At 46.1% G+C, this 21813-nt stretch overlaps 1 protein-coding gene across 1 annotated transcript in view; it reads right to left on the reverse strand.

Annotated features, from left to right (window-relative positions):
• Positions 1–21813, reverse strand: part of HHIP (hedgehog interacting protein) — a 161877-nt gene that overhangs the window by 50127 nt on the left and 89937 nt on the right. The window contains 3 exon segments of the mRNA XM_061552237.1: positions 11227–11350; positions 17140–17194; positions 17196–17271. Of these exon segments, the coding sequence (XP_061408221.1) occupies positions 11227–11350; positions 17140–17194; positions 17196–17271 (255 nt within the window).

The following is a 21813-nucleotide window of genomic DNA, read 5'->3' on the forward strand; positions in this document are numbered from 1 at the left end:
TCGAAAATGGATTTGTAACCACGTGGCCAAACATATAAACCTCAGGAGACACAAAAAAGCAAGAATGCAGAAAACGAGTGGGCACGTGAGAGGAGGCAGGTGCAAGGATGTTCATGAGAGTCCAGCTGTGCTCGCGGTGGTTGATGGGGGGGAAGGCTGGGGATGGGAGAATAGACGAGTAGAGAAGGCGTTGATGGGAAAGAGGTTGGGCGGGATGAGAGGGCAGGGAGAATTCGTGGCCAGCTGGAAGTCGGTCAAACGCCGCAGCTTGCAAGGAACCTCGGGCGTGACCTGGAGGGCTGGGAACGAAGCGACCGGCCTCCTGGCCCCGCGCGCCCTCGGCGGGCAGAGTGGAGCAACGGTGTTGATGGGAAAGAGGTTGGGCGGGATGAGAGGGCAGGGAGAATTCGTGGCCAGCTGGAAGTCAGTCAAACGCCGCAGCTTGCAGAGAACCTCGGGCGTGACCTGGAGGGCTGGGAACGAAGCGACCGCCTTCCTGGCCCCGCGTGCCCTCGGCGGGCAGAGTGGAGCAACGGTGTTGATGGGAAAGAGGTTGGGCGGGATGAGAGGGCAGGGAGAATTCGTGGCCAGCTGGAAGTCAGTCAAACGCCGCAGCTTGCAGAGAACCTCGGGCGTGACCTGGAGGGCTGGGAACGAAGCGACCGCCTTCCTGGCCCCGCGTGCCCTCGGCGGGCAGAGTGGAGCAACGGTGTTGATGGGAAAGAGGTTGGGCGGGATGAGAGGGCAGGGAGAATTCGTGGCCAGCTGGAAGTCGGTCAAACGCCGCAGCTTGCAAAGAACCTCGGGCATGACCTTGAGGGCTGGGAACGAAGCGACCGGCCTCCTGGCCCCGCGTGCCTTCGGCGGGCAGAGTGGAGCAACGCGAACCCCCGGTCCCGTTGTCGTCGCGACAGCGCCGCGAGATCGCAACGTCGAGCTCTGTTAGGTTTTAATAAAAGGGGACGTCGTTTTTTGCTAAACACGCCGCTGCTTTTCTGCACGAGTCGATTGTTGCCTCCCCTGTCTCTATGCATGCAAAGGCCACAGCGAAACCCACCGCGTGTTGTTTTCGCCTTCTTGCTGAGGCCACCGACTTGCATACTGCCTCCCGTGCACCTTCGCAATTTCATTTAGAGACCCACCCCCACCCCCCATTCCCCTGGGGCGGATCCAGTCCAATTGCCGCAGCATAATTTGTCCCTATTGCTTTTTTCAGCGCGGAGTGTGGGGCTCCCGAGAGACGTGTGCAGGAGTGGTGGCCTCCTGCCTCCAATGTGTGCAAATAATGCCGCTGATATGCTGCAACCAGTGGCAAGGATAAACACGCTCTGCCTAATGATTGCGATAATTAGGCACTCATTAGCAAATTCGTGGATGCACAAAGCACGTGCATATGCAATGGAGCATCCTACAGGTTTTTTTTCATTCGTAAAGGTCTGTTAATGATGACCGCGGAAAGGTAGCACCGTTAATATACAAGACGATTTGGATTTATGAAAGCTTTTCCGCAAAATGTTTTTAAAAGCCTATTCTGCCATTAGATTTTGTTGAGATATCATGCCCAAATTTAAGTTTTACAGATAGGCGTAGAAATAACGTAAATTATATACGCATTGACTCGTTGCATGTAACATAAGAGCCACTGGAGAAATAACCGGTGTTAATGAGTGTCTTTGAGAGGGAGTGGGTGAACCGGAGGCAGGGTGGTTAGCGCACCGAGCTATGGACCCAGTGGCCTGGTCACAGCTAACATGAGCGGTGAGTAATATCTGAACTGTTCCTGAGTCTCCCTCCCTTCACCAACCCGCATTGACCAGGGCGGTGAGGTATGGTCAATCAACCACAGTGACAGACGCCATGGAGGGAAAGGCCCTCATCCATCAGGGAAATGACAAAGGGCTTGCGAATTATGATTTATTACGTTTTTAGAATCCTATAAATTGCGGTTAAAAGGTTCACATGGCCACTACCTTCATCACAATGATAAAATATATATATATATTTTTCTTGAATGTAATTGCGAGCCTGAATGGGGATAATTCGCGGGGCAGTAAATAGATTGGCTCTATACATGTACAGCCCTTTTGTCAATCCACTGCGGGTCGTGTGGGTCAATCGTCCAAACTTCACCACACTGGTGAGTACGGGTTTTTAAAAGTGAGGAGCAAAGCAGCAACATAGGAGTAAAGTACAACACTGCCCTCCGCTGCCCACAATATCGTACCGCAGCCTACGACGCTTGTATATGGTCAAAGCGTTATCCAGGCTCGACCATGCTTGGCTTTTTGGGATTGGGGGCAAGGTGGATGATTTGGTCATGGGGGGGGGGGGGCCCACTATGAGCGGTCATACACAACTCTATGGAATGTTTCAATGAACGAGGGTTTTCCATTAAAATGCAAATCGGTCCCGAGACCGGAGCTGCGATGGGCTTTTTCTGCCCCTCACAGCTCAACGCAAGCAAGAGGATTAACTTCCGCGGCGTCGGCATCGCAGGCAAACGTCGATACGCGCTTCGCTTTTACTCCCCGCAGTGCGAGAGGCGCCCAGTGATGCGTTGGGGTGGCAGCTTTTCAAGAGCATCCCATTACCAAGCAGAGGCGTGCATTAGTGTGCAAATACGGTGACGTATCTCCACCAAACAGCGGCGTGACACGCTCCCCTCATCTGGAAGAGGATCGGGAATATATCCGTGCCAGTCGTTGAACAAAGGGAAGGTGTGTAATGACGTGTTCGTCTTAACTGTCTGTCAAAATACGATGGCGGTTGACTTAATTTTGCTAAAATCCAGCGTGGGTCTTTTGAGAAGTGAGGTTGTGCCATTGCTATGATACCGATTGTAAGGACTAAGTTTGGTGCTGCACCTGTAATACAAATGTGCAATATCCACGATTGTTATGCGCGCTCCCCGACCTTCACGAACCTGCGTTGACCAGCATGGTGATGTATGGTCACTGCCAATCCAGCGTGGGTGAGGCCCTCATCCAGCGGTGGATTGTCATGTACGTAACAGTATTTTTGCCAAGAAAGCCTGAACTGAGCTGTAAACTGTGTTTTAGGTGGGTCCTGATGTAGGTGTTTGGTGAACTGTGTAATTGTTTTGTTTTACCAGGTAAGGCCCACGGAGCTATATATCTTTTTTTCAGAAGCGACCTGGCCACAAATGACAGCTCAACGAAGTGGCTTATCACGTGGAAATTAATAGCAGCCGAAAAATCAAAACGCGCGTTTCTAAATGTGTAGGGAAAAACCGGAGAACCCTGAGAAAAATCCACGCGACCACGGGGAGAGAGACATGCAAACTCCAAACGTACAAACGCCAGGGTCGGGATCGAACCCATGACCTCCTGCATACCAGGCGAGGCCAAGTTTAAGCTTATTGAACGTAAATATAATTAATGTACCTCACTCAACCACTTCCTCATTCACTCAGAACTGCCTATATACGGTATGCGATGAAAGCATGGCGTATATATTATCATAAGACTCGTGGCCACCGAATGTCACGATGTACACATTTTCGACACTGTCAAAGTGTTCAATGTTTATGTAATTGTATTCATGTAAGAATGGAAAGTGAGTCTGTAGCAAAAGTTTGTTGTGTCCATGCTAAGGCCTCTCCATGAATAAGACGAATGAGCCTCAGTTTAATGAGCCGTGGTCAAATATTGGATACGGTTGAAAATTAATAAGTAAAGAAACACCTCGGGTTATACTTTTAGGAAAGGAGCATTTTCCAACGGTCCCTTATCATTATTGAACCAAAGCTGCACGGTGGTCACCAGTCAGCACATTACTATTCTTCATGATGAATTGGATAAACAGCCCGCAGGGAATACTTCTGCCAAAGAGTTTTAAGAATGGGGCATATTCAAATTGTACTCCACCACTAATTGCGCATTACTTTGCTTGTTACGATTCGAATCAGACTGTCCCCAAGAATATAAATAAAACATCAGTCCGTCGTTAAAGCTCGAGAATAAATGTATTATTTATCGGCGAATCGAGCCACCGAATAAATGCGGCTATGATGTAGCAATGTGCTTTTGTATTATTCAGAAAGGCATCGTTTTCCCAATTACTACATTGTCCATCGCAGTGGTCAACAGTTGCCAAAACGAGTGCAACACCTACGCTCCGTCTCTTAGGCAGGGCATTGATTACAAAGGTCACAAACAGTCACACACACGTGGGGCGCATGCTTCGGTGTTTTTGTGCATGAGTGTGGTGGTGACGGCGGTGGTTGGTGCACTGCGCTTACCAAACACGTCTCTCTGAGTCTCCGTTTCTGGCCGTGGATAGAGGCGTTTGTGGAAAGCGCCATCGGAACCTATTCTGAGTGTTCCCCTAGGTCGACTCAATCTTATATGTTGTATTTTGATACCCACTTCAACCCCAGTTATCAAAGGCGGTTGGGTGTAAGTGCTGGACACACCATCCCTCGGTATGCCAATGAAGATATATGCACAGATCCTGTACCGATGGTATATAAAGTTTGTATAGTCTGAAAATACATATTATTTTGACTTGATAAATACAGGATTTTTTTTAAAAAAGGCCAATATTTTGAATCCATATTAATAGGGTGGACTGCTGGCAGAGCTGTTTTTGAACATGGCCATAACATGCACTGAGATATGAAATCTCTCTGTTTGCCTTGCTCGCGTTCCTGCAAATACCTGATGTTAAATGAAGACTGTTTGGAAACGTTTAGAGAAAATTGGGAATGATGGCTTCAGTAGAAATTAAATTAGAATGTAAGAATGGAACAGCAGTACAATCAATCAGTATGGCTGGGCCACTGGATAGAATAAGATACCACTGACATTTGAGTCGCGTAAATATACAGCATGCACACACACAAACCGACATATGTCAAGATGTTATATAATGACAATATGTATTGGATTACACGTACTGCAGTAATGCAAACGGAATACGCATAGACGTACAATACATATTACGAATGTGACACAAACAACGCATGATTTATTTCTCATATATGTATGATGTATTTTAGGCATACGTATTATATAAGTACAGATGTGTAATGTACGTAAATACATCTACGCAATAGGTATGCAAAAATGCATTGATTTAAATTGATTCTTAGGTACATGATAGATGCATTAAATCATGCATGTGAGGACTGATTTACTGTAATTTTATTAAAATTATTATTACTGCTTTTTTGTTACCCAGGAAGACCTCATTGAGCCTCCACATTTTTTAAAAGAGCCCTGCCTTGTTTTCCGTAAACAGTAATTTTACTTGCAATCCCAAAATAGTCATTTGCAGGCCACCTGGATGTCTGGCCAATAGCAGTTACATTGCATGCCATTTTTTAAGCTACGAGAGGAACGGGAGCAGAGAACACAAACTCTACACACAACCCAGGAATCGAACCTAGGCCCTTCTTGCTCTGACACAGGAGTGTTACTAACCGCGCCGCCCTGGCTGCCAAAATATAGGCGCGGAAAAGAAAACCGTCCGAACAAAACAGAATTTGTTTTTCCACGCAATGCACACGACATGGTAACATTGCAAGAAATGAGTGGTTAAATCAAGTCGTGACCCCGAATTGCATCTCTGGGGGAGGGGAAGGGGGGATGGGGTCGTGACTCGTTATGCACCTGCCAGGGGCTAAATGACTGATTGAATTTTTCCAATTTAGGGTCATGATCGTCTTCAAGGGGGCCTCTTTTTTACATTGTGGTGAATAGTAGCACCCCGAGTCGCTGCAATGGGTTATGTGAACCCATTGCAAATGAAAGTACGGTACATTAAAACAATATATTCTTACAGTATTCCCTCGTTAGTCACTAACTTGCTATCCGCAATTTGGGCCATTCGCGAATCGCATCTGGAACTCTACAGGACTGCATCGAGAGAGAGAGAAGGAAAGTAATGAGATAAAGTGATGAGATCACTTCATGTAATTAATAGCTTATTTACCTGTTTCTTTAAGGTAATTCATTCATAAGCCAATATCACTATCCGCAAAATTAGCTATTCAAGAGCATCTCCGGAAAGTATCGCTCGCGAATAATGAGGGAATACTCTACAACACATACAGTTGTGCATGGGTTGTGAGTTTTAGAATCGTGGCGAAGTATGGTAAAGCAACCCACCACATGACCTGTGAAGAATTGGAAAGCGTTCACCCATTAGTGAATTGGCAGAGTTCTAAATTCTTGTTTTATGGATATAAATATTGGTGATTTTTAAATTACATTAATGGATGCGATTCATGCGTACAAGTATACAACATCTAAATATTGTATTTACACATACATGTGTAGCTAAAATATATGTGTATTGATACATGTAAACAATTATGCATTCGACTTGTGTTTACACAACGTGCGAGAACCCTAACCTCTTGAACTCGAATCGCCCTCGCTTCGGAGTGAATTTACGCCGCAAAAAATTAAACTCGGCACGTTTTTATTTTATTTTTTTCGGCCGAGTATAAATTCCCTTCGCTCGATTAATTTCACCAGCCGAGCGGAAAAGGGGCTAACGTGCACGAAGCCCGCGGGAAGCCGAAGCTCTGATCGGTTCGATGGGCCACGAACATCGTCACAGACGGTCGGACGTCACTTGCGCAACGGTGCACGGTGACGGATCATCGAAGCGCGCGCAGCTAACAGCGGGGAACGCGTTTTAGCACGGCCCGATTTTCACGCGCTAGTCGTGGCACGCGCACAAGTCACGCCGTTTGAGTTCTTAATGAATGTCTTCTGGCGGGCCAATTGAACATTTCAATTAGGGCGTTCGCCCATTTTTTCGATCGCTGGTGGTTCGTATCGAGCGAGCCCCGTCGTTTAGGGCAGGGAAATGCAACGTGCTTTGAAGATGATTTAAAAAAAATAATTATTCAGATTATATTATATAGGCTGCAAGGTGGGCCAAGGCAGTCTCTCTTGCCAAACAAGGACAGTGGACTCGATGGGACAGTGTGGAGAAGAGGAAGATCAGCTGGAAGGATCTGTGGGCCACGGAAGCGAGGCGGTTGAGCTTCTCCATCAGAGCAACATATGACATCCTTCCAACACCAGTTAATCTTCACCAATGGTATGGTGAAGATCCGGACTGTGCCCTCTGTTCCATGCCAGCCAACCTCAGGCACATTCTCACAGGGTGTAAAACAAGCCTCACCCAAGGACACTACACTTGGCGTCACAACCAAGTCCTTAAAAACCTTGCGTCCGCCCTGGAGGACAAGCGAGCTGCCACCAACTCCCTACCACCCCCAGCAGCATCACACCCCTTACGGACGACCTTTGTCCGTGAAGGGGCTAAACCACCGAAGAGCGGCTCTACACCAATAGAGCGAGACCAGCTGCGCTTGGCCCGCGACTGGAAAATGCTAGTTGACATTGGCCGGCAACTTGTGTTTCCTCCGGAGATCGCAACCACCACCCTAAGACCTGACGTGGTGCTCTGGTCCCGTTCGCTCAAGAAGGTCTTCATCATTGAGCTCACAGTACCCTGGGAGGACTCAGTAGATGAGGCTTATGAGCGAAAACATCTGCGCTATGCCGATCTAGCTGCCGAAGCACGGCATCATGGCTGGAACACAGAAGTCCGACCAGTGGAGGTGGGCTGCAGAGGTTTTGTGGCAACATCTACAACCAGACTGCTTAGAGACCTGGGAATTAAGGGCCAGAGCCAGCGTTCGGCAATCAAAGCTGTATCGGAGGCGGCAGAAGGCAGCAGTCAGTGGCTCTGGATGAAGAGGAAAGACCCCACCTGGGCCCCAAAGTGAGAGGGCCAGGAGGTATGCAGTCAACAATGCTTGACTCAGGGAGGAGGACGCCCCTGCCATGCATAGTCCAATGGGATGTTGGCTATCCAACAACAAGGCAACTCCTATGACTAATTGGGAATGGGACGCAAGCGTAGGATTGATCACCCTGTCGCTGGCCGCCTTTGGGGAGGGTGTATAGTATGAAAGGCCGAAACACCCTAGGAACCAAAGGGTCACTACTGACGATGCGCTCCCCAAATTTCACCAGGCTCACTGTTCATGAACTCTTGGAAGTGCTTGCACAAAGGATAGTAACATCTCATCCTGTGTTCTTTGGAATCACGTTCATGTGTTGCTCAGGTCTTAATTGGATAGTCAGGTCTGTTGTATTGGGTGCATGTTGAACTTCTTTCGCACCGTACACAGCCAACCTTGCTAAACGGAGGTGTATACATGTATAGTTACTTTGTCGATCTCCAGAGGTAGTTCTGTTATTACTCGCTATTCACGTTAGCGGTGGCTGGCAATCAAACTCGGTTGACCAATTCACAGAGCAGTGCGCTCACCACTTTCACAACCACCCCCCGCATCCCCTGACCGTCGAGTAATGTTACACATTTGAACGAAGTAATGATCTGTTTTCAAAAAGAATGTCTGTAAACAACAAGCCCTAATGTAAGGTGTGCCAGCCTATAAGTCACAGGCTTGCCTTTTGGTATTGAATAGAAATTCCCAATGTTGTTGAAAATGAGTCGATTGGGTCCTGGCCAAGGCACCGGTTTTTTGCCTCGATCACTTCATCCAATCGAATTATCGACGGCTTTCCACGCAGTCCACATTGAAATCAGGTTCCCACACCTAACCTCAGCACTCAGAGGCTTGGGCAGTCGCCACATTATAGAATTTAAATTGAATTTCTGCTTGGAAGTGCTGCAGCTCTGATTTGGGCCATTCTTAATCTCAGTGAGAAGGCGAGCGTTGAACTTCTTTCGCACCGTGCATAGCCAACCGTGCTCGTTGGGAGATGGCGGGAGAGGGGGTAGGTGGGGTGGTGGGTGCCCCCCACCCCCCACTTTCAGACCTGGGATATTGTTGGTTAAAGCTCAAGAGTGGTTGGTGTTTCATATAGGGTTAGATGCTTCTTTAAAGGCCGCTCGGCGTGTTTTATTAGTAAAATAATCCACTATATATTTAAATATGTATGGTTTTATAATTATAGCCCCTTTGTAAATGCACTGCTTGACAAATACCTCTCCACAGTATTGTAGGTCATAAGAGCTGTTTGACCATACTTCACCATTCTGGTTAGTGTTGTCGGGTTGGTTCAGGGAGGGCCGGGTTGTCATGAATGTTATGACTCATGAATCAAAATCTCAAGGTAAGTTGCATTGATATTGAATCAAATGGATCTTTGGGGCCGTCCATAAATGACGTCACGCGAATTTTTACAATTTTTGCCCCCCCCCTCGTCACACGGCGTCACAAAAAGTCAGACCCCCCCCCACTCAAATATGACGTCACAAAGCTCTGCCCCCCCCCCCAAATAAAACATGCTTCAAATCGCTTTAAACTGTTGTCATTGTAGTGCGTATTTAATGTGCCCCTGCACTCTGATGTTGTAGGAGAAAACATTTGTCAAAAAGTCTATTTAATTAAGTAGAACGTGTTGTCTATATTTATTTAAAGTTGCGCATTTTGATGTGACGTCACATTTCTCAAACCCCCCCCCATCGTCACACATCGTCACAAATGTCTGACCCCCCCCCTCCCCTAGGTGCGTGACGTCATTTATGGACGGCCCCTTTTCCAATAATTGAAATATATGTGACGTGGATTTTAACAGGTTTCCTTGCCTGGTTGTGATTGGATGATTATTGTTATGGTATAAAAAGTGTTTTTTCCATTCAAAATAACACGGGTTAGGGCACTTACATATGTGGGGCAAATTTCACATTTGAATCCCCAAGGGCACATTATACGACAACTACTGTTGATGTACCACATAATGGTATATATTTTATCGACCTAAGGGATGATGGATCGAGTTCGACATCAAAAATAACTATTGAGTTGACGACCAACCAACTCCGAGTACAATTTGTCAGCACTGATTTTTTAAATCCTTTATATTAAGTTCGCTTGCTTGCTTGCGCGCTTACGACCGTGCAAATCTTTCGGTTGTTTTTTAACCCACTTCCCGTGATCCAATCGAGCTGACATTTTGCACACAGACTCGTTGTGCGTGACAATTTATTTTCTTGAAAATTTTTTCCGTAACTTTACACTTTTTAGGATTTTTTTTTATATTTAATTACAAATTGCTTAATGGTGGCAGGCAATCATCTGACCCATAGGTGGCAGCCATCTCAAGCCAGAGGACGAGAGGACTCTAGCCGCCACGCATATAAAGGATTTATAGTGAAAAACTTTGTTTTTACGGGTTTATTTTTTTTTCTTCAGAACTGCGTTTTGTGTTTAGTTTGTTGTCCTTCCCCCCCACATCCGATTAGCACGGTTGGCAGTGTACGATGTGAAAGAAGTTCAACACACATACACACAGCAGTGGTGAGAGCAATACATTACACGGCTGCAGCTTTTACACATTTTAAAGTACAGGATGCTTCACATTTGTTTTAACACTTCTGAGAATTTGTAACAATTGCACAAGAATGTGCCTCCGGGCTCTGGAGACCACCTGGAGAAGATTCCAGGCGTGTGTTGACAATGCTGGCGAACAAGTGAAAACTCTTTGACTTTTTGAAGCGATGAACGTACTTTTGGTAACATATTAGTGTATTATCCGTTCTTTTTCCATTAAAAACGACAGTCTCATATACGTGTTAACATTTATTTGAAGCACCCCGGTAAAAGCTCTCCCGTTCGCTTTTCCCGCTTGATGCTAACTCGGCAGTCTATTTACTTGCCCACTCTGTGAGGTTCAAATGGGAGCCGGGGGGAGCCCTGCTGTGTCCATGCAACAGGGGGTTGTTTAGCAGAGGTCGCAAACGGGTTTTGATTCCTTACCCGTACCCGTACCCGGCCGCACCAGGGTCGCAAACGGGTACCCGTACCCGTACCCGTACCCTACCCGTACCCGTACCCGGCCGCACCAGGGTCGCAAACGGGTACCCGTACCCGTACCCGGCCGTACCCGTACCCTACCCGTACCCGGCCGGGTATGGGTAAGGTACGGGTATCGGGTACCCGATTGCGATCTCTGGGATGAAGCCATGTTGCAGGCACGGGTGGGTTGATTCTAGGAACTTGAATTGTGAGAAGAGAGAAGACGTTGGGAAATGAGTGACAAACGGTTGCTCACCAGTGACTCACGGCCTACCCGTACCCATACCCGGCCGCACCAGGGTCACAAACGGGTACCCGTACCCGTACCCGGCCGGGTACGGGTAGCCGGGTATCGGGTAGGGTACGGGTATCGACCTCTGTTGTATAGGACTCGGCCCGGCACAACTCACCCGCTGTGGTCACCGAAGATGTAGAGGCCCTGCAGCCGGCGAGACTGACACCCCCGGTAGACGTGGCCCCCCACTAGGGGGCTCGGGTGCTCCGGCCTGTAGTGGAACACGGGAGGCTCCGACTCTGCCACACGACAGGCGATGGTCGACAAGAGGGGGAGGGAGGGGGGACGAGTTCGTTCTTCAGGAAGTAATCGAGTGAGCGAGCGACAATTCGGCTGGATAATGAAGCAAGTTAGACCGGAATTAAAAGAAAGGTACTAATTTTTTTCTTCTGGAGGATGATACACCACCACTAAAGAAGCAACATTTCTATTTGTGACTCGTAATGGGGCGTGCTTGCTCCTCAGGTGATAGGGCAATGGTAAAGATTTTAAATGCTGGTTCTGGGCACGTCGCTCCAGCTGATCGACGGCGGGAAGGTTTTCCGTTGGTCAGACTGGGACTAAAACTGGTCTGGATTTTAACAGTTGTATCCCCTTGCAATGTCTAATTGCCAGCGCTGCTGTTTTCAGAGCACTCGCAAATCTTAACGATAATTCCTCTGAAGCTACGAAACTTCTAGAGGAAATCAGCTCGTGATCACGAGAGATGGCAGCTGCTTGTTTGGGAAGGCCTTCATCTGGCGTTGGATTGACCACGGTGAATGATATTGGCGACTATAACATTGCCTGTATGTATGAAACACTTTGTTTAACTCCAGTCCATGGCTAACTTCAGTGGCAAGTGACATTGGAACCCTTCTTGACCCCCCTCCCCAACCATCCTCACCAATGAGCCCCGGCCAAACAGTGAGGTATGGTCAAACTTCTCTGGTCATTTTTCGATTTAAAGCTTTCGTGACTGCAGGGATTCATCTTCTTGGTTCTTTCGGTAAAGTCACGTAGAAGGGAAATAATAAAATAATAAAAATAAAACATAATAAAATAATTCTCACGACGTTTCGGCTACAACGCAAGCAGCCGTCCTCAGGTGAAGACCAGGTCTGTCGGGGAGACAGCGTCATTCCCAGGTCTGTCGGGGAGTCATTCAGACGCTGTCTCCCCGACAGACCTGGTCTTCGCCTGAGGACGGCTGCTTGCGTTGTGGCCGAAACGTCGTGAGAATTATTTTATTATCTTTTATTTTTATTATTTTATTATTTCCCTTCTACGTGACTTTACCAAAAGAACCAAGAAGATGATTCTCTGGTCACCCCAACACGACATGGGGAGGCCTTCAGCATGTCGTGGATTGACAAAATTCCGTATAGTTCATTGCTATTCTAATCGTTATTTACGTCAAACAAACGATAACGAATAACTGTGAGGTCGAGGAAGGCAATTAGCGGACATGAATTGAAATTCTACAACGATTACATTCATGACCTACCAATGAATGATATGGGGGAGGGATCTTTCCTCTCCTCTGTTACCCCTCCCCAAGCCATCGCGACTTCACAATGATGCCTGACCCCGTTGCCACCCGCACATAGCAGGCAAGTAATGAAGCGGCGTGGAGAGGCCTACGCTTGGAATTAAACTCACGAGAGATACAGAGGAACACACACGATGCCAATGTCACATGAGGGCTGCACGAGCTACCGACAAAGTACACGCAACATGATAATTACTATAATAGAGGTTTTGTTTTGTTTAATCGCGTGAATATATAAATGTGTCGTTAAAGCCCGCCAACACCCGACACGGCCAATGAGTAAGGGTTGTCACGTAAACAGAACGTGGCCAATTCGTCACTAGTACAGCACTAACCGGTGTGTTGGAGAGCCACGCCACAACATTTACAATGTGGTAATAACGGCACAATACAAGTAGCCTGAGTTAGATCTCAGAGCAGTGAGAGGTGGTGGCGGCTTTGGGAGGCATTCGTCCAGCAGTTAGGATTGATCGTGGCTGGTGATGATGATGATGATAAACTGGAATTATGAATCGGTACGATTCATGAGATTCCGCAGCAGGTGCATTGTTATCCGGCTCCCAGTGTGGAATAGGATGCAGTTTGCACATTTATTTAGGAATAAAGAGAACTTGTCAGGTGTGCTTCTGTGGCCATCAACTCATGTCTGCTAATCGTCATCATCATCATCATCAAACAAGTGCCACTGTGTACGGGCAAAACACCTCCCAGGCCACTTTGACGGTAATGTATATTTTTGTGTGTCTACCTCCTTTTAAATGCACACTTTCATTTTCGTGGCAGTTGTTGCTGCGTTTCAATCGCTAATTTGTTTTACTCCGTAAAAGATATTCCCATCATGCCCAGTAATTGACCGACCGGGCTCAATGCCACGGGATGCTCGCTACGGCAACACAGTCTCAATGCATGGATGGGATCCCGGCAGCACTCAGCTGTACAGCGTGCGGTTTAATGGTATATCCGTATCCCAGACGACAGTTATTGCATTTGTGCAACACGTAGGCTTTCGCGACCAATATTATTCATTATATCGGTTTTTGGGTTAGATCGCGTTATTTGTAAATGTGTCGTAACCCTCCACCACCCGACACGGCCAAACAGTAAAAAATGTGTCCTGTTTACAAAGGAAAAAATTATTCACTTCTTTAGCCCACCGGTGTGTTGAAGAGAGAATCAACATCATTTAAAATTTGAGTAGCACGACGTTTCGCTGGTAATTACATCCAGCTTCATCGGGCAAGAATGCTGCGGCTCTCCTCATGCTCCCGGTCTTGAATAGAGCAGTAGCAGGGTGACGTCAAACCGATATAATGAGTTATTTCATTTATCGCAAAATTCTCCAATGCATTTGATCCATTTCACTTGACTTTTTTTTCTCCTTTTCAGAATGACATCTCGTTCACTATCATCATATTTCACCTACAACCTGTTTTTATTTTCATCGGCAAATTCGAGTTTGCTCGTAGGGCCGGGTTCTGCTCGCCTGAGCGTTGCTTTATTTTTTGGCCTTCTCCAAGGCATGATTTGTATACAAGGCGAATCGATTTACGTTACATCGACCACAGCTTGTTTACAAGAAAGGCCGCGTATTGTTTCAGGGAATATTTACCTATTTACTTGGAGCGGTTCGTTTTTGGCAACAGTGCTGGAAACACGGTGCCCTCCCTGAATGTGCTCAACATGTCAAAGGATTCTTTGATGTCTCCAAACCAACAAAGAGCCATGTTCTGTTTCATATGTTTTTTTCTTGCTACACGTTATATATAAGTTGTTGAGATGGAACTTTGAATTTGAAAACTTTTAATTTCGAAAAAACAACAACTCACCTTTTTTTATGTTATTTTATTCGTTGCGGAAACAAAGTGGCGCGCCAGTGCCCGTCGTGAAAATGCCAAGCGAGGGCTTATTTAATATGCACTTTGTTTCACAACCACTTTTCCGAGTCGGAACTGTTTTATCGGTCGACAGTGGCATGGTGCCTTGTGTCACATGGTGCCTTGTGTCACACGGTGCCTTGTGTCACAGGCTGTCAGGCTGCCTCAGTACCTGGACTGGCTGTGCTGATGGAGAATATACTCTTTGGTTCTTTCGGTAAAGTCACGTGGAAAGAAAATTAATTAAATCATAGAATACGACGTTTCGATTGCTACACAAGCAATGCTCGTCAGGTAAAAACAAACCTCGTCAACTTAGAAATACAATGCAGTACAACACAGAGAGTCATCTAACACGGCAGTCAGCACCTTAGCTGGTTGATTACGTTCTTCCAAAGATTGCAAAATTTGAGAGAGAAACAAAACACAGACACGGGGACACACAGACAGACACATGAGCAGAGAGAGACAACATAGAGACACACTATGTATCTATGTTGTCTCTCTCTGTGTCTCTGTGTTGTCTCTCTCTGTGTGTCTCTGTGTTGTCTCTCTCTGTGTGTCTCTGTGTTGTCTCTCTCTGCTTGTGTGTCTGTCTGTGTGTGTCCGTGTCTGTGTTTTGTCTCTCTCTCAAATTTAGCAATCTTTGGAATCTTTGGAAGAACGTAATCAACCAGGGAAGGTGCTGACTGTTGTGTTAGCTGACCCTCTGTGTTGCATTGCATTATATTTTTAAGTTCACTAAGGTTTGTTTTCTACCTGATGACGATTCCTTGTGTTGCAATCGAAACGTCGTACAGTATTCTATTATTTAATTTATTTTATTTCTACGTGACTTTACCGAAAGAACCAAAGAGTATGGATTCCTGCAGTCACGAAAGCTTCAAATCAAGATTGTACAATTGCTACTGAGCCTGGTGAGGAGTGGCAGACTGAAGTATAATAATGCAAAAGTGTTGCAGCCTCGTGTGCGCCACAGTGCACAGTGTGGGTATAAAGTTACTCCTTAAGTATTTTTTTCATTTCTGGAAACAATATTAAATTGTTAACCCCATTATAAAAAAAAGTTAGTGACATTTTAATAGGAACACTGCACGTGAAAATGTTATTGTGCGAACTGTGCAAAACCTTTGACCGTGGGTGTAAATTCGCTTGCCGACTCAAAAATCCAGATCGTACCGTGACGTGATTCAATACTGGACTGCTAATGCTACCAAAAAAAGGCAGTTGTATAACAGGTCTAATTCTTTGTCCTCTATGTTCACAGCGACTGTATTGGTCACCGATAGCGTATGGAATTTTACCAAGTGAGATCGCGTTACCATCCGCGCGGAGTATTACCCAACTCCCGTGTTGGAATCAAAATGTGCTCGACCGCTTCCCGTCAGCCGCTCACCGGCTCGGCGACACAACGCGAGCCTTCGACAAACACGGCGGGCGGCGGAAAGTTTTTGAGATGCCTACAAAAAAAAAGGGTTATCGTGACCCAGCGATACAGATTTTTATTTTGAAGCTGACATCGTCACATAAAAGTTACACGTGCGCACTGGAGCGGGGGGGGGGGGGGGGGTTAGCCCTTGGGCTAAGTGTGCACCGTGTACACGAGTGGTACACGGGTGGTACACGGCGCACACTCGCAGGACGGAGTGGACGCTGTGTGCCTGAAGCACGGCCACTACCGATGTAACAAGAAGTGAACATTTTTATCAATCACAGAGGGATGTCTGTGATGATGATGATGGACTATGTTTGACCCTGGGCATAAATTGAACTCGTGGCCTCATTCTAGCAGAGGTGTAGCAGGTGCGGACAAGGTAGTGGTAGCATGTGATGCACTGCTTTAGTGGGAGACCGGGTGAGGGGACACTTGCGCTAGTGAGGGGCACTAAATTTCGATGTAAAGCTTTCGTGACTGCAGGGATTCATCTTCTTGGTTTTGTCGGTAAAGTCACGTAGAAGGAAAATTATAAAATAATAAAAATAAGACATAATAAAATAATTCTCACGACGTTTCGGCCACAACGCAAGTAGCCGTCCTCAGGTGAAGAAACAAGTCTGTCGAGAAGACAGCGTCAGATGCTACTTGCGTTGTGGCCGAAACGTCGTGAGAATTATTTTATTATGTTTTATTTTATTATTTTATTATTTCCCTTCTACGTGACTTTACCGAAAGAACCAAGAAGATGAGGGGCACTACTGTGACCCCCAATGCACAAACCGATATTTGTTCTAGAATCGATTCACGACCGTGCGTTGTGTAATTGCATGGAATTGCAGCATATGTATAAGGCTGTGTGTAAGTGGAGAGGTGTAGTAGTGAGTTACATTGCGTTACAAACCCAGTGACCCGAGTTCAATTCCTGCTCACGGCCAACATCGGTGACGAATATCTAAACTGGTCCTGGGCCTTCATAGCTCACTCGCTAACAGCACTTCGCCCCAACAGTGTTGAGGGCTCCATCTATGTGGTGTCTTTGTCTTGCGACGTGTGGTGTACGTTGCCAAATTGTACGTGCGCACACGTGCGAGTGTGCATGTTGAACTTCTTTTGCACCGTACGCGACACGTGACCGTGGGCGCGGCCGGCCTCCGTGGGGGCACGCGGCCGCTAGAGAATTCTCACCGTAGTCGCGGTCACGCCGGATGAGCAGCAGCCTCCCCGAGTCTCCCTGCCGGCCAGCCCCTCCCTCGCTCCACGCACAGCATCGTGCCCCCGCCGTCCACGCTGCCGTTGCGGTGCCGGTCGACGGTGCATCTGTGAAAAAATTAACCCGTAAAAACTAAGTTTTTCACTATAAATCCTTTATATGCGTGGCATCGGTTTTATTTTATTATTCATTTCTGTTTTTCTTGAGTAAGAGCTTCATTTTTATCACATTGGTATTTTAAATTAAATATAAGGAAAGTCGTATATAAGGATTATAAGGTTTTCAGTTTTTGTATGATTGTTTATATTGTACATTTTTGTTGTTTTCTTGAATAATTTTCTGTGTTTAGGAAAAATATATGATTGTGTTAGTGAACTTTTTTTTCCTAAAAAGTGGAAAATTTTGGAAAATTTTTTTCACGAAAATAAATTGTCACGCACAACGAGTCTGTGTGCAAAATATCAGCTCGATTGGATCACGGGAAGTGGGTTAAAAAACGACCGAAAGATTTGCACGGTCGTAAGCGCACAAGCAAGCAAGCAAGTGAACTTAATATAAAGGATTTAAAAAGAAGAAGATGCAGGCGTTGTTGTGGAAGTACTGCCGAGTCGCTCCTGCCCTCATTCCACCTTTTCTGTCTCACAGCGATAGACGAATGACGGATGTTCAACGCTCTTTGTCGTTTGTTAAGCGCCCTTGTGATGGCTTGCCATGTTCTGGCACTAGGGAAATCGTCATTATTATTATCATTGCTGTTACTGAAATCAGCTTAGTTCGTTTAGGCTACCTGTAAAATATGTTGACACAGCCCACCACATCTAGTTCTCCTCTTGCTATGGCTGTGGCTACTAATGATGTACCTAGTCTGTTTTACCAGCAACGTTCAGTGAGAAATTAAGCTCGGGTTAAGATAACACGTACCCATTACACTAACAATACTTTTTGTATATTTTTTCCCAATTTTCCCAAGGTTATTTCCAACTGCTCACATCACAGCTCAGTCTGTGGCTGCGGTGTTTACACGGCTGATGAGGGGTATGTGTTGCGTTGGTGCTTTCAGTTGTTTCGTTTCTTATATCAGTTGTAATGCATCTAAATTCATGCAAACGCGTTGCGTGCAGTGTTAATGTTTATATGGTAGCTGTGTACCGCATCTACAGATGCCCAAGTATTCATATTCCTTTACTATTCTACAGTTTACTTTCACACTGTGTTTTAGGCTTGTTAACTATTTGTTTTTCTGAGAGATTGTGGATCAAACTCTGCCTTCTTTAAAACTATTTTTTTTTATTTGACCAGGTAAGGCCCACAGAGCTATACAGCTCCTTTTCAGAAGCGACCTGACCAGAAATGGCAGCTCAATTAAGTGTCTCATCATGTGGAAATGTATAGCAGCCAAATGCCCTCAAAGCATGTTTCTAAATGTGGAGGGAAAAACCAGAAGCCACGGAGAAAAAAATATCCACTCGATCACGAGGAGCGAGACATGCACACTCCAACTATACAGGCGTCAGGGTCGGAGTCAAACCCACGACCCTCTGTATACCAGGCGAGGTAGTTAACATCTTTCTCCTGACCATCCTCACTGCAGAGGCTTCATCTCCTGCTCAGGCACAGGTTCTGGCTATCTACTCTGCTTTTGAGTGAATTTCCCTGTGGAATGTCTCGAGTCATCTCTTTTCCTCTGTGCTATGCACCCAGCCCCCCCCCCCCATTCGTGAGCAATTGCCCTCCAAAATGATTCTGTAAAGAAAAAAAAGATATCTTTACCAAGTCGATGTGCACGTCCCGCTTATTTGTACGCCATCTTGAGATGCACTCCTAGTTAGCTGCTGTCTAGATCCAAATTGTATTGAATTGTATTGCTCATTACATTAGTCACAGGCCAAAGCATCTGAGCTCCTGTTTAGAAAACCCCGCAGCCAGCAGAAAAACTTTGCTCTGATGGGGAACAGCTACAGAAAATACATTACACGACTACTCTGCATTCTTTTTTTAATCGGCCTCCTTAATCATGCACTCAATGGTACCCTCGACTGTTTGTGTTCATCATCAAATCATGCTCCCTTGCGTCGGTTTAAAGTGCACGCACAACCATTTCCCCCCCCCATAATAAGTTGCGCACAATCATTGCCCACAGGACTGACGCCAAATAAAATAACATAAAAAAAAAACTCTGAGTCTCAGCAGTGTCGCCTTAGTGCTTTGACCTGAGCCCCGGTCAACTGAGCCACCGGGAGCGGCTTCCGAGCGGTTCTAAATGAGCGCAAAAATTGGCGGAGCAGGCGAGTAAGTCAGCGACACCGCCGCGCCTGCGAGTGTGGGCCTGATCGGGCTGCGGCGTGGCACAGGTCGGGCACCCCACTGCTCCCTCGACCTGTCGCCGTGACAAGTCACCGCATTATCGGACACACACGTTGGCGGCACGGAATCGCTCAAGATAAACGCGTGCAGCGGACATCTCGTCCATCTCAATGGCCACCCAAGATACGTACCCTCTCAAAGGGCAGGTGCACTCAGGGTGAGATGGGAAACGCGGATCGTTACCCTCCTTGACCTATGACCTCACGGCGAGGTCACGGGGTTCACTTTTGATTTTGCACGCACATGGACGGGCAGCGAGGCTCGTAGATGCGGTAGAAATATGACCGCGAGGCGCTTGACTTTTTTAAAACTTCTTTTACAAGTCAGCAGTTTATAAGACTCCTAAAAACCAAAAATGCGGTGTATGACACACATTGATAAGGCGTTTGATGTGTCTTGCAACGCTTTCCGAGATTGGGGAGCGGTGGTTGCAAATGTGATTTCACTGCACGATAAACCCCGTGACCTCAGTTGCATTTAACATTCCTGGTGAGTGATATGTGAACCAGTCATCGCCACTTTCCATCGGTGAGTAAAACTTAACTTACAGCAATTTTCATTCTTTGTATTATGCAATTGCAATGAAGATAAAGACAAATTCGTTTTCCATTGTTGCTTGCAATGCCCATGCCACCAGACACAAATAATACTTATACAAATATATTTCTTACGTGCAGTGCAGCAGTCAAAAAATAATGTATTGGGTGCACGAATAGAGATATGTGAATATAATACAATATGACTAAAAAACGATACTCGGGACTCAAAATATGATACCTATTTAAAAGTTAGAACATTACATTCGAAATGTGGCATTGATCTGCCGTAGTTGATATGCGTATTTACCTTTGAGGCAATTTCGATAACACCATCACAGCAGTATACGTGAATTATAACTTGTACACGTGCACAGAAGTGAATGCATTTACCAGAGGGCCGTGTAAAGATCATCCGCGGTGCGGGCTCAGATTGAGTTGTGTTGACGAACACAGGCAACAAAACGCACGTCGGAATGCGCAGCTGGTTAAATGATTCTTTACCCCACCCCCCCGCCTCCAGTTCACGAGACATGAAAACGAGCGCTAATTGGAAGCACGTGGAGACGCGGGTGTTTACGAGTGCACCTGTGCACGGCCGGTTATGTTCCTGGCAAAAAGCTAATTCGCGGAATTCCAAAAATCTTGTGCCGAATTCCAAACAGAAATGATTTATCTTCGCTGGGGTGGGGTAAGGTTGGGGTGGTGTGTGGTGTATGCAATTATTAATTTAACATTTGATAAATGTACAACCTCCTTTGTCAATCCATTGCTGGATGAAGGCCTATCCCACATTGTCACTTGTACCCGCACTTGACCCCGCCGCACACGTTCTGCCGACGGAGCGACGTGCGTCGTTGACAAAAAGATGTCGTGGCAACGTCTTTGTACCAAGAGCCCATTTCATAGCGCTGGGTGGACAGAGGCGAGGGGATTGAAGACGTTTAGCGCCATCGCTTCAACTGCCATTGGAGAGAACGATTCGCGCGCATAACATGAGTGTGTGCTGATTGCTTAGGGAGTGTAGATAATAGGGGGGATAAATTTCGCTAGGTATACGGATAAGAAGGAGAGCCATTGTATGATAAAAATAAAAGTTGTGAAGAAATGTTATAACTTGGCTGCCTGCGTGCAGTTATTTGGTTCTGGTGAAACACTGCTCGTTGAAAGAGAAGCCTTTATTTATGGCTACGTTGTAAGAAGAAGAAAAAAACAACTCAGGAAATTACCAAAAGCAAATCAGTTGAGTAATTAGTGCAACAATCTTAGCAAAATTAGTACTACTAATTGGGCTTGCAAATTAAAACTTAGGAGTCAAACGAGAATTAATCGTGGCATGAAAACACACTGACCCTGGGTACAGAGCAATAGGCATGAAATGAGGTCAACAAAACTCACCGCCCCTCAGGCGGGTTACAAACAGCATTCGTCTTAGGTAATAAATTACTTCCGATATAATTTTTTTGAATTGGAAAAAAACAACCCCCCCCTCCATGAAATTTGTACATATTTCTATGAGACATTGCTAATGCAAGAAGTGCATTAAAAGTCACGTGAACTTATCCTACAGATAACGAACATTACTCTAACAGCTCTTTGGCGCCAACAGCTTTGGTCACAATGACAACTTTTGATCTTTGTTCAATCCACTGCTCGACGAAAGCCTACCCACACCCATGTCAAGTCATTGACGGGCGGGTTGTTTATCTATAATTTTATCCGATTGCTCACCTGATCACTCTACCAATT

The sequence above is a fragment of the Lethenteron reissneri genome, chromosome 16 (assembly GCF_015708825.2).
Source record: "Lethenteron reissneri isolate LAM-NWPU_2019-01 chromosome 16, ASM1570882v1, whole genome shotgun sequence".
Lineage (NCBI taxonomy): Eukaryota > Metazoa > Chordata > Hyperoartia > Petromyzontiformes > Petromyzontidae > Lethenteron > Lethenteron reissneri.